At 38.1% G+C, this 14,169-nt stretch overlaps 2 protein-coding genes across 2 annotated transcripts in view; one reads left to right on the top strand and one right to left on the bottom strand.

Moving 5' to 3' along the window:
• The first annotated feature begins 2,343 nt into the window (after nt 1-2,343).
• On the top strand, nt 2,344-5,110 carry LOC122830382 (anionic trypsin-1-like). Its single transcript, XM_044115688.1, has 6 exons — nt 2,344-2,547; nt 2,761-2,953; nt 3,034-3,222; nt 3,537-3,598; nt 3,701-3,822; nt 3,920-5,110. Exons 1-6 carry the CDS (start codon nt 2,508-2,510, stop codon nt 4,076-4,078), a joined length of 765 nt encoding a protein of 254 aa, XP_043971623.1. The 5' UTR covers nt 2,344-2,507; the 3' UTR covers nt 4,079-5,110.
• A 4,296-nt stretch (nt 5,111-9,406) lies between these two features.
• The window catches only part of LOC122829327 (hyaluronan-binding protein 2-like), a 34,985-nt gene continuing 30,222 nt past the window's right edge, over nt 9,407-14,169 (bottom strand). The window contains exons 2-7 of the mRNA XM_044113790.1: nt 11,557-11,742; nt 11,133-11,325; nt 10,864-11,052; nt 9,881-9,942; nt 9,661-9,776; nt 9,407-9,571 (exon numbers count right to left, since the gene is read on the bottom strand). Coding sequence (XP_043969725.1) covers nt 9,407-9,571; nt 9,661-9,776; nt 9,881-9,942; nt 10,864-11,052; nt 11,133-11,325; nt 11,557-11,742 — 911 coding nt within the window. The remainder of the gene's footprint in view (nt 9,572-9,660; nt 9,777-9,880; nt 9,943-10,863; nt 11,053-11,132; nt 11,326-11,556; nt 11,743-14,169) is intronic.

Here is a 14,169-nt window from a genome sequence, read left to right as displayed (position 1 = left end):
AAATGGCAACAATGGATTATTTTTTCTTTAAATCTTCAAGTTAAGAATATCTTGATGTTTTCTCTCAACCTTTGGCAAACAGTTAACACAGATGTCATTCAAGCAGTCCAAACTCCAACGTTTATGGCAGCCAAACAGAAATCACCAGTTCTTTCTCACCTACTGAAAGCTGCATGCATCAGTATGAATCCATGAAGCAGTTTCCTAAAAGCTGCTTCATGAAAGACTTCCCAAAAATCTCCACTCGGTCTGCAGGCCTTAAAGGAGATTCAGGCACATGACACTTTTTCTTTTATAGGTTCTGTTTCTAACTTTCTCATTTTCTGATTTTAGTTTGGTTCTCATTTACAGTATTTTCATTCACAGTTAAAATCTGGATATCAGAACTTCTGATTCTGGATCCATTTCATTTCAAGGACAATTTGAAACAATCTGTGTAGACAGATTTTGCATTTAGCCAATATCAATAAGCCTGATGCTAGTATGTAAGCTAGCACAGAGGCTAGCATGAAGATTAGCATGAAGGCTAGTATGTAAGCTAGCACAGAGGCTAGCATGAAGATTAGCATGAAGGCTAATATGTAAGCTAGCACAGAGGCTGGCATGGAGAGCAGCATAGAGGTTACTAGCATATATGCTAGCACTCACAGGGGTGGGTGAAACTGTAAAAGCAAAGAATTATGGATGATGAAAGAGTTCTGTGTCTTTAATAAAAAGAATCACATCAGTTAAAATTAACGATTAAAATTTAAAGGAAACATTTAAAGGTTTTCTTTAAATGTGAATTGTTTTAATTTAATTGGATGAATTTCTCTGACTTTTAATTTTTTGTTGTAATTTTGCATTTACAACAAATGCAAATGCTCTTCACTACCCAGCTCTTTAATATTGTTCTTTTTTCAAATAAAAGAAGAAAAACCTTTCCTGTTTGTATAGACGCAGGGGTCTCAAACTCCAGTCCTCGAGGGCTGCAGTCCTGCAGGTTTTAGATCTGCCACAGGTACAAAACACTGGAATGAGATGGCTTAATGACCTCCACCTTGTGTAGACAAGTTCTCCAGAGCCTTAATTATTCTATTCAGGTGTGGTGCAGCAGAGGCACATCTAAAAGTTGCAGGACTGCGGCCCTCGAGGCCTGGAGTTTGAGACCCCTGGGAGGGTCATATTCACAGATCATCAACAAACAAAATGACTACTTTCAGGAGCAAAGGCAGATGTGGATTCTTGTAGATTGGAAACCAAACAGTTTTTCATAAAAAAACAAAAAACAAACCATCAACTTGAAAACAAGGACGAGTTGCTCTTTCCTCAGAAAATCACTTTTACTTCACCAAGTTTAAAATCAAGTTTTCGGTTAAACAAAACTCACTGGAAGCTTGTGTAACATGGGGGAAAGACTCGGATCGTGACGGAGGATGTGGCCCTGAAGGCAACTGGCAGACCTCTGAAATAATATTAAGTGGACGAGGATCTCCCAATTAAAAGTACCCAGGTAGGTTTGACTTAAAAAGATGAAACAGAAATAGTATACAAAATATGTGTTATTAGCAACACAGATTAATGACACAGAATAATAATAAATAACACACAAAAGAAAAGCAGCTCTCAAGTTATGTCAACCCAGTTCCATAGAGCTGAGCCCAATCAGCTCATTTATAACATTAAAAAAAGAAATGTCAAATGTTGCTACGGTTCTGTAGTGCTTGTGCTACAACACCAGCTCTAGAGCACAACCTATTAGCAAGTTACCCGAGAGCATCTAAAACTACACAACAAACGCACCTTGGTCAGAGCATAATAAGCAACAGCAGCAATTTTAATCAGCCACACTAAAAGGTACATTACGACGGTGCAGTAAAAAGCCACTGAAATCCATCCAGCAGAAATATACATGATCCAGATGCAGCCGCCCTACGAGTGTGCCGACAGCGCTCATCTGACAGAGATCCAACCTCACACAACAACGGACTTGACTCTCATAGTTTGGCAGGCCCAACCGGGGCCTAGATATATTAAAGAGCCTGACAATGCTGTGAACCGGAAGTGTAGGTGGAGAACACTTCATGTAAACACTGTTTTCAAATGATACACCACCCAGTTACACTTGTGCACTGCAAAAACAGAAAATATACCAATTATTTTTAGTCTAGTTTTGTGTCCAAATTTCTCAGTTCACTTGAGAAAAGGCAAAACTAACATATAAGTAACTTTAGGAAAATATAGGAGCTGCCTGTTTTAAGTCAATTTTGTAATATTGACAAAAAAGCTCTTGTTTCATTGGCTGATTATTTAAACTACAAGAGGGTTAAATGTTTGGTTATCAGTGAAATAATCTGTTAATGGAACAAGAACTTTTTTCAGGTTTCTCTAGTTCCTATGTATGCAGATGACAGCTAAGATCAGTGTCCGTCCTGTGATTGGTGGCTTCCTGTCCAGCAGGAAGTTGTGAACAGACATTAAAAGCAAGCCTGCAAGACTGCAGACATTCACAGGAAGCTGGGCCAGCAATGACTCTGCTGAAAGTTCTGCTGCTGCTGCTGGGGCTGGGTGAGTTGCACACATTGGAAACACTGGAGACACTTCCTATTGGTTCCAAGGAGGCTGCTTCTCTCTGACTCTCAAACTTCCTTCTGATTCAGACTGAAACTTAATTGCATATAAATTGTGATGCATTTAATCTTTATCTGTTCATCCTTTTTCTGTTTCTTCAGCCATGTCTGCACCTGATTTCTGAATAAATTCCTCCTTTTTCTTCTTCAGGTGTTTCAATGAACTCACATGTTTCTCTGCACAAGAGAATCATTGGAGGTCAAAACTGTGACGACAAGGAGAATCTTTATCATGTTCGGTTGAAGGGCAACAATGGTACTCATACGAGCTTGTGTGGAGGATCTCTGATCCACCCTGAGTGGATCCTGACTGCAGCTCATTGCTGGAAGTCAGAGCCAGGATGGTAGGAAAGTCATTCAGACAGTTTTATCTGCAGACGATCAGGTTTTCTGTGTGTTCATCATAATCTAACCTGTTCTGCAGGACTACCACAGCAATGTTCGGAGTTCATCCACAGAATGCTAAACAGGAGAAACAGATAATCCAACACAATCCTGTGATCTATGTTGACCAATGGCATCAGCAACATGACATCATGTTGCTGAAGCTTCAGAGACCAGTAAGAAATATCGGTCCTGCTCGGCTTCCAAGATGCAATAATCGTCTTAGAATGTAAGTCTTTCTCTGGTCAAAAACATGACTTCAGGTTTTCTGTCTTCACTTCTCTGGTCCTGCTGCCTCTGCTTCAGCACACCTGAGTCAGGTAATCAGGCCACCAGCAGAACCAGAACCTGTTTAGCTCAGGTGTGTTGGACCAGAGACACATAAAGGACTCAGGACACCATCACTGAGGACTGGAGGTGGACACTCCTGTCTCTGTGGATGAAGTCCTTCATGGATTTATTTTCCATTCTTTTATTGTTCCTCCTAATGATTCATTTTCTACATTGTCATCACTTTTGACATTTATCCTAATTGTGTTTCAGTGCTGCTACAGTTCAGCTGGCAGGAGAAGGACTAACGACAACCGGTCCCAATAATCGGCGATGTGAGAGAAATATTAAAGTTATGAGAATAAAAATCTTTGTTTCTGTCTGTACAGAGAAGGATGAGTGAAGAACACAGTTATAATTCTCATGTTTCTCTACAGTAATCAGGGAACCTGTTCCATCACATCTTCAGTGTGTCGACATGAAAGTTGTTGCTGTTTTTGCCATGCCGACACGTCAGCATGTGTTCTTTGTTGAAGCACCGAACAAGGATTCGTGTTTTGTAAGTTTTTCTCTTCAATCTCTCTCTACAGTTATTTGAAGATTTTTCTGTTATACCACATAAGTGTTGTAAAAAGTTGACATAAATTTTTCTACAGGGTGACTCTGGTGGAGGAGTGAGCTTCAAAAAGAAAATTTATGGTGTGATTTCTGAAATTGGAGAAGACTATGCATGTCGGACACCAGCTTTAATCATGGATGTGTGTGAATACATAGGATGGATAAACAAAACAATTAGACTTAAGCCACAACCATGAACTAGGACTTTGCTATGAACAGCTAAAGCAGCATAGTTCACATAGCTCCCAGTAACAGATAATTATAAGGACAGTATCAAACTACCAGAAATATAAAACATAATCAGAAATTAATTATAATTACTCGATGTCTCATTATAATCAGAGAGCAAAGCATACACATTTAAATTTTACTTACCGGTACTTCTGAGGAGACCACCGGGAATGCTCCATCTTGTTTCTTGGTTTATCAACCTGTTTTTCCAGCCAAAGAATCATTCCGCCACCCAGTGGTAATTTTTTAAACTATGTAATCTCATCTGTACCGCTCAAAAATGCACAATACGTCTATAAACAATTTTGGAGTATTATAAAGAAATACTAAAATATTCTGTTTTCCAACTAAATAACATCTTTGCCACGTAGGCACAAGCACCGCAACAAACGTTCAGAGGATAAAAACGTTGCAAATGATATGACCCAGCTTTCCACCAGTTTTTAAATGCACCACTTGCACACAAATATGAGGCTGTCCTGAAGTGTGAAATGAATCTCAAAACTCCTTGTGCACTTGTAACCGGATCGTTGCGAAAATGCAGTTTTGTCTGTGGGCATCAGGCGACTGGTGCATACTTATTTAACATTTGTAGGGGTAGGAGAAGGTAATGAATTTGTAATTATCAGATTTGTGAGATTGTAGTTTAAAAAATTTGCGAGTAGAAATTTAACGTTTGTAGAAATTATAGTTGTGTGTGTATTTTTATTTTGAATTCATAATTTCTTCATATTTGTCTTTGCGTTTGACCACATATTTACAAGTACCCGGAGTTACACACAAATTTTCTTTTTACGGTTTACAAATCACGTTCCACAGTGTTGTAAATATTAGTTTAACTATGCTAGTTTCAATGATGTTTAACTTTAGCGCATGTTGAAATATTACATGGATCATGATTGTTTTGAGTAGGCCTCAGTTTAGATTAGATTTAGGCCCATGGTTTAATCCAGGGGTGGGCACTCCTGGTCCTCGAGGGCTGGTGTCCTGCAACTTTTAGATGTATCTCTACTTCAACACACCTGAGTCAAATAATGAGGTCATTAGCAGGACTCTGGAGAACCTGACTGCACTTCGGAGGTGATTCAGCTATTGGATTCAGGTGTGTTGGACCAGGCAGACATCTAAGAGTTGCAGGACACCGGCCCTCGAGGACCAGGAATGCCCACCCCTGGTTTAATCAATACATAACTTAATCAGTAGAACATTTTTCTTAGATATAATGATCATGATTTGTTTAAAATTTGTCTAATCAGTAGTTTTTTATATTTGATCACTTTCTTAAAAGTGTATTGTTACGGCCCGTCTAGGGGTGGTCAGATCATAACATGAAAGGTCACTGCTCGTCCCATCCCAAGCAGCCAACACACACAAAATTAAACATTTTACAGTGATATTTATATATATATATATATATATATGTCTTTGATTTAGATATGACAAAAAGGGAGCATATAATTTCAGAATGAGCTAATGTCAAAACAACAAACAAAAGACATAATCTGAATAATAATCAACTTACCTAACTGAAAATAAATAAACCAAATGACAAAAACTTATCCCCAACAGGAAAGAACTAAGGTAACATAAATGGCAGCTCACTCCTACAAACTCCAAACCAAGATGTTTAGCAAACAAATCAAACAGTTTGGCCGGATGAGATGAGCAGAGGAGGTATTCCCCAGGAAGTCCATGTCAGCAGCTTTTATACTCATCACATCTGGGAAGCCACCAATCGGACGTCCCCCGTCGTCCTCCAGGCACCAATCTAAAGCAGGCACCTGCACACTCGTTTACATAATGAAATTTAATGACCCCAGTCGTAATAGTGTAAATCATATATTCATTTGAAAATGTTCTAGTTCATTATAACCAAAGTAGAAAACTAATCTGAAAATATTGTGTAACAGATGTTTTGGTATTGAAACTGCTCATGTTTCAGAGTTTGTGCTCAGAGTTTGAAGATATTATATGAAACGTGTGCTAATCTTTTACAGACAAAATCTGCAGTTTGATGCCTTGGGTCAGAGGAGAAGTCAGGAGAGCTCTGTGCAGTTCAGGAACCAATTTGAGGCAGTTTGAAATGAGAAACACAGATAGCTGATAAACTTTGGTCCTGCTTTCTTGAGTGAAATGTTTCCATATGAAATGAACACATTTATCGCTCGTGCCCTGGGAAAGTGTGCAGGGAGGATAGCTTCGACGGTGGATAGATTCATCCCTTGGCCTTGGTCTTTGGCATACAAACAGCAGCACGTCATTACAGGCTGTTTGAGACCACCTCTGAACTGTACGTAAGAACGCGTCAGACAATAAAGAACCGGCCTTGAGATAAAAGTAAATGAGCTAAAACATCAGATCACTGGGGTGTAACTGTCTTTACTGCCACGGAGTGGTCTCTGAAGGCGTGTCTTTGTATTTTTCTAAGGTACTTAATTTCTTCTTTGTGACTTTGGTTTCTGATGATTATGTTGAACTGTTGGTGTGATTTTATGCACTTGATTGTTTGAATAAAATTCTTGTTGATTGTGAAGTGTCTTTGTGGTTTCACTTTTACACAAGGGATTAACGGACCTGGGGAGACGAGATAACGAGGAACAGGTAGAAAATATCTTGTTTCTTAACAACAGATACAGCTATCCAAAGTCACACACAAAGATGCTTACACGGATTACAAATCCAGTATTACACACACACAGGTTTTTTTGAGACTATTTTCACTCCGTGCCTCCATTGCACTAATAGAACAAAAGGTGAGTAAATCAAATGAGATAGTTTCATGTCTAAAGCCAATTGTTAAGGCTAGTTGTTAGCATGTTTGTTAGCTTACGTTGTTAAAGGAATAAGCGTGATTCACAATGTCAAATCACACGGATGAATAAAGGATGTAACAGCTGTTGATTGCTGGAATAATCCTACAAGAGTTTGTTGTGTTTATTTTTTGTTTTTATGTTTGAGTGTTCTACAATGAAATTCATTTTTATGGCCTAACTAATGGTGGCATGGACTGAACTCATGCTGCATTAAATACCACAGAAGTGGACACTAATGCATCATAAAATCAAAACACTATCAACTACTGGCCATCAGCTGCAAATGCAAGAAATTATTTTTGTTAAATCCAATATAGCCAACAGACAAAAAAGCCTGCCAACCGACCCTGTCCCTCCTTCTACTGTATATGACTCTTGCAGGTAAAAAAAAAGATATAAAGCAATTCCTAAATACTAATACTACTGATGTAGTTTCCAAATAACCACTTTGTATTTGGAGAAAATTACAATTGATCACCTATCCACTAAATTGGACGTCATGCATCAATGGCAATATATTGACAAGTATTTATTGATGTCATTACTCTGACCATAGATCTACAATATGCAACATCTCCAGCAAATATTTTGCTGTAAAACTATTCTTAAATTTCAGTTCTTAATTTGGAGATTTAAGGAAATAAGTGATTGTTGTCATTTTATTTTGTAACAAATGAAGCCTGGGCGCAAATTCAAACTGGAAGACTCTTTAGCCCCACCTGGCTCGTCCTATCGGAGCATCCCGCCCATCACCGTTGTCCTATCAACGCTGGACCAAGCCACGTCACGTCCAATCGCCTTCCAAGGCCCAGCTGAAAAGGACCTCCATCCATGGCGTCTTCCGCGCTCAACCCTCCTCCACCCCTTCTCCACCTTCCCTCGCCCGGATCTTCAAGCTCGCATCCTTCTCCGACCTCCACCACCAGGGTCGGGTCCCGGGGGGATGACATTCCTATCCTACATCGGGAATGCTCATCCGAGCTTATTGCAATTCACAGCTTGATGACCACAGCCGGGGCCCGAGCGCCAAAGTACTTTAAATTCATGTCTGTCAATAAACCTTTTTTAATCGCTGTTCATTTTCTCTGTCTGAGTCTCTCCAGATTGAATTAGACTTTATTGTGGTTCTTAAACAGAAGGTTTGGACACACAGTTGTGTCCAAACCTTTGGTTTGTATTATATATGTAAATGTTTTTATTACATATTTTCACTCCAAACTGACCACAATGGTCAGAGTGACTTTATTATCCAATGTATTACTATTGGACTTCCGTTGTGGTAGAAGTGTGGATCCAAATGCAGCAGGCCGGAAACATTAAGGTTCTGTTGTAGATTTAATTTAAAAAACAAACTTATAAAAAAAAGTCCAAGTAACAAAATTAAACCCAAACCAATGACATAAAAAAACTGATTAAGGCACCTTAGAGAGGAACCAGAATGAGGAGAAATAAAGCAGTTGCTGTCTTTAAGAGCACTTTCAAGGCCCACTATTTTAACTGTCTTTGCTGAATTAAATAATTTCTGCTTAGTTTGTTCATTTCCCATGCAGTTGTGTATTTTCATGTGGGGATGGAGTGGGTTATTATTTGCTTTGGTTTGTCTTTATTGATATGTACAGCACTTTGAGCTGCTTTTAGTATGACTGGTGCTGTATAAATAAAAATGATTGATTGATTGATTGATCTTAAACATTTTACATAATAATTTATTATGTAATTAATTAAATTAATTTAAACAGTGAAAGAAAATTAAAAATTACAATTAACAGTGACACTTTGTTCAGCTGCAACAGAGGACAATTTTCTTCTGTCATTCGTATGTTAAAAATGTGGCAATGAGAAGCTATCATTAAATATATTTATCTGGTTTTATATATTCCCTTAAAACTTCTCTTTCTTTACGGATTTTGACTTTTGAATTGTTTTTAAGTATTGAACTTTTTATTTCCTTTATTAAAATGAGATGCTATTATTTATTTTTAAGTTGTTTGGATTTCATTTTTTGTTTATTGTTGAATTATGTAACTTCTGTTTCATTATTGTTGTGTACAGCTCTTTGGTCTTGGAGTTTAAAGTTCACTACAACTAAAGCTGGAATAGTAACTCCAGAGCTGCAGAGTTTAGATGCTGCATGTTCATTTCTGATGTAAAATAAAGTAAAAAAAGAATTAATAAATTACATCTGGTGTTTCTCTTCATGTGATTTAAAACTCATGTTTTATGTTTAAGTCCAGGAAAAATATCAAGTGAACAAACTGAACCATGAATGTAAAGACGATCAGACAGGAAAATATTTTTTTCATTAATTTATTGATTTACTTTTACATTTCAGAGGCAGAGAAAGCTCCATTAGGGAGGTCAAGGTCAGGTGAGAAAAAACAAAATTAATAATTTATGATCATTCTACAAACCTCAAGAACAAACTGATGGAGATATAACTATAAAATTACATCTAAGAGGAAATTTGATGAAATTTTTATTTCATGATAGTTTAGGTTTGTTAAGCCCAGTTGTGTTGCGTATCCAGTCTATGTATTCACACACAATCATGCTGTAAATTGGTTTCCGAAATGGATCGCTTCGTACACCGCCAGAAATCACACCATAAATCTTGTTGTTCAACACCACTCCTCCTCCAGAGTCACCCTGTAGGAAAATATATAACAATATATTTATGTTGTAAAACAGAAACGTTTTATTTTCTCTGTGGAGAAATATTAAAGAAACAAACTTACAAAGTATGCCTCCTTGTCTGGTGCTTGAGTAACGATTAGATATCCACGTGTTGGGCTAACGGTAAAACGATTAATTCTCAAGTCGACACACTGAAGATGTGATGGAAGCTCATCGTCTGATGAAGAGATACATGAGAATCATAAAAGTGTTCTTCACTTAACCTTCTCTGTACAGACAGAAGCAAAGATTTTATTCTCATAACTTCAATATTTCTCTCACATCGCTCATCATTGGGGTTGGTTGACGTTGGTCCTTCTCCTGCCAGCTGAACTACAGCACCACTGAAACACAATTAGGATAAATGTCAAAAATGATGACAATGTAGAAAATGAATCATTAGGAGGAACAATGGAAGAATGGAAAATAAATCCATGAAGGACTTCATCCACAGACACAAGAGTGTCCAACTCCAGTCCTCAGTAATGGTGTCCTGATTCCTTTATGTGTCTCTGGTCCAACACACCTGAGCTAAACAGGTTCTGGTTCTGCTGGTGGCCTGATTACCTGGGTCAGGTGTGCTGAAGCAGAGGCAGCAGGACCGGAGAACTGGAGACAGAAAACCTGAAGTCATTGTTGGTTAAATTGTATTATTGGTATTATCAATTATTTGTTGTTCATGTAGCCTTATAGTTATATCTTTATAATGTTTTTACTTATATGCTTTTACTTCATTTTACTTCATTTTAATCTTAGTATAAAGAATGTTTCTGTGTGTTGAATAACTTTGATTCCTTCCTGAGGCCTTACTGAGAGAAGGCAGTGACAACCGCTTCCAGCAGAGTTTCCGGCCCGGCCGGAAACTCTGCTCTCCTTGACCTGTTGGATACCAATAAAGCCGTTGCCGTGATGACATACAACATGTCTGCTCGACGCCGTGCCTGGAGCAGAAGAATCTAGTGTGTAGAAAACATGTGTCTAGATAGTGATTGTCATTAGCGCTGCAACTATGTGATAATTTGTTCTCCCCGCCCTTTGAGAGTTGCAGCGCCCAATGTGATAGGGATCCTAAATGCAATAAAAAGAGAGGAGCAGGCATATGTGATTTCAGAGCGGTACGAGATTGTAACTGAAAGCACATCTCTGTCTGTTCTCCTCACGAGTATTCAGAATCCATCTCTCTTGTCTTTCTTGTGTTTAATTAATTTTGTCTTTAATAGGTGCTTGAACCTGACAGTCATGTTTTTGACCAGAGAAAGACTTACATTTTGGGACGATTATTGCATCTTGGAAGCCGAACAGGACGGATATTTCTTACTGGTCTCTGAAGCCTCAGCAACATGATGTCATTCCGCTGTTCCCTTTGGTCAAAATACATCACAGGATTGTGTTGGATTGTCTGTGTCTCCTGTGTAGCATTCCGTGGATGAACTCCTAAAGTTGCTCTCATAGTCCTGCAGAACAGGTTAGATTACGATGAACACATAGAAAACCTGATTATATGCAGATAAAACTGTCTGAATGACTTTCCTACCATTCTGGCTGAGACCTCCAGCAATGAGCTACAGTCAGGATCCAGCGACGGTGGATCAGAGATCCTCCACACAAGTATGAATCAGTACCATTGTCTCTCTCCAACCGAACATGATAAAGACGCTCCTTGTCATCACAGTTTTGACCTCCAATGATTCTCTTGTGCAGAGAAGCATGTGAGTTCATTGAAACACCTAAAGAAGAAAAAGGAGGAATTTATTCAGAAATCAGGAGCAAATATGACTGAAGGAACAGCAAAAGGATAAACAGATAAAGATTAAAAAGCATCACAATTTATATGCAATGAAGTTTATGTCTGACAACAAATCAGAGGAAAGTTTTAGAGTCACAGAGAGCAGCACTCTCCCTGGGACCAGTAGGAAGTGTCTCCAGTATGCCCAGTGTTTCCAGTTTGTCAGACTCACCCAGCCCCAACAGCAGCAGCAGAACTTTCAGCAGAGCCATTGCTGGTCCAGCTTCCTGTGAATGTCTGCAGTTTTGCAGGCCTGCTTTTAAAATCTTCACAACCTCCTGCTGGACAGGAAGCCACCAATCACAGAATGGACACTGATATGTCCAATCACAGAATGGACAGTGATTGTTGGGGTCATCTGCATACATAGGAACTTTAACAACTCATCTTTCTAAAGAAACTTGAAAAAAGTTCTTATTCCATTGACAGATTATTTCACTAATAAAACATTTACCCCTCCTGTAACTTAAATAATTAGCAAATGAAACAATAACCTGTTCATCAATATTAAGGAATTGACTTAAACCAAGTAGCTCCTATATTTTGTTACAAAGTTACTTATATGTTAGTTTTGCCTTTTCTTAAGTGAACTGAGATATTTGCACTAGAAACTAGACTAAAAATAATTGGTAAATTTTCTGTCTTTGAACAAGCTTGCAGTGAGTTATGCACAACAGAAAATGTGATTGTAAACTGGAGGAAGTAAAATAGATTTTCTGAAGGTGAAGAGACTCCTTGTTTTCATGTTGATGTTTTTTTTCCAAAAAAACTGTTTGGCTTCCAATGTACAAGTTTTCACATCTGCCTTTGCATAATTTTTTCAGGAGTTTTTTTGGGAAGTGAAACAGCAGCTTCATGGATTCATAGTGATGGATGCAACATGAAGTGGGTGAGAAAGAACAGGTGATTTCTGTTTGGTTGCCATAAATAATGAAGTTTTCACTGGTTGAATGATGTCTGTTAACTGTTTTTTCGAAAGTGTGAGAGAAAACATTTGTGAAGTAAAAATTGTGTTATGTCTCTTAACAATTTCATTTAATTGTTTTACTCATTTAACCACATTAGTGTTGTTCAACCTGTTAGAATATGTAGGCTAGAGAGTTTCTGCAGAACCAGTCAGAGGGTCCCTGCAGCAACTGCAGCAGGCTGATAGCGACAGCAAGGCACCAGTATTTGTTAAAAGAAAAGTACAGACAGTTTAGATAGAAGTTCTGAGGCTTAAGAAGTTTCTCTATGGAACATCACCAGCTCAGAGTGTTAAGTGTTTGGTGCACCTGCTGGATATTCTGGTTTGACAATGTTCTTGTTATGCAAAATTGTTCCATTAGCAAACCTAATTTTTGGAAACTCACATTTTTGATCAAGAACATGTTCATCATCCAAGGAGAAAACTGACCCTCCAGTGTGGTTATGTTCCTTGTATAGGCTTTATTGTGGTATTTATAAAAACTATTTTATTTATATGTAAGTGTTTTCATTACATATATTCATTCCAAACTGACCACAATGGTCAGAGTGACTTTAAAGTCCAATGCATTACTATTGCACTTCCATGGTGGTAGAAGTGTGGATACAAATGCAGCAGGCAGGAAACATAAAAGTTCTGTTGTACATGTAATTTTAAAAAATCAAACTTATAAAAACAACAAAATCAAAGGAACAAAAATAAACCCAAACAAGAGACATGAAGAGTCCATGAGGAAACCAGGGAGAAGGGAGAGGAGCAGTGGCGTGGAGTAACAAGGCGAACCGGCCAGTAACAATCTGTGATTTGACTAACTAGAGATGTGATTATATATTCATCTGCTACTGAAAAAAATAACATATTTTATGTGGCTGAAGGTTAGTTTGGTGTAAAGTGGATCTAGTGTACTAACAAAGATCACGTTAAGGACAAACATGAAAAAATAGAAAAAAAGTCCTGCTTCTACGTTTTGAAAAATAAAATGACTAATGGAACTAAAATCTCCTTCTTCATAGAAACTATGAATCTTGTAACTTTATAGACCAAAAATGTTACAAGAAATTCATAAGGAACACTCTGTTATGGACAAAAAGGACTCTTTGTCTTTTCTGTTTTATCTGCTCAAACGCACAAAGCTGCATGCTGACATAACCAAAACATTTAAGACTGGTGACAGTGACACATAAAAAAACTGATTAAGGCAGACCAACACCTTAGAGAGGAACCAGAATGAGGAGAAAATAAAGCAGAACTCAAGCTACAATATTTGCTTCACTTGGTGTTACCCCTAAGGTGAGCTGAGTGGAGCCCAGTGCTGGGTGGAGAATGTCACTCTGTATCTGTTCTATTTGTATGACTTTTATCATTCCAGTATGTCTCAGTATTGAGGTTAAGATTCTTTTACTGGTTTTTAAATGTTTTAATTTTCTTGAACAATCATTCCTTGCAGAGCTGCTATTACCTTATGAACCCCTGCAGGCCTTGAGGTCCTCTGGCATCAGAATATTATCAGTTTTAAGAGTCACAACACACTTATTGTGAGGCTTTTACCCAGTATTATGTCCCCCGTTTGTGGAACCGTCTGCCAGAGAACCTGAGGGATCCAGAAAATGTTGCTGTCTTTAAGAGCAGGCTCAAGGCCCACCATTTTAACTGTATTTGCTGAATTGAATAATTTCTGCTTAGTTTGTCCATTTTCCATGCAGTTGTGTATTTCCATGTGGGGTTGGAGTGGGTAATTATTTGCTTTGGTTTGTTTTTATTGATCTGTACAGCACTTTGAGCTGCTTTTAGTATGACGGGTGCTGTATAAATAAAAAT

This window comes from Gambusia affinis, linkage group LG04, assembly GCF_019740435.1.
Source record: "Gambusia affinis linkage group LG04, SWU_Gaff_1.0, whole genome shotgun sequence".
Lineage (NCBI taxonomy): Eukaryota > Metazoa > Chordata > Actinopteri > Cyprinodontiformes > Poeciliidae > Gambusia > Gambusia affinis.
This window is presented reverse-complemented; position numbering and strand designations above follow the sequence as displayed.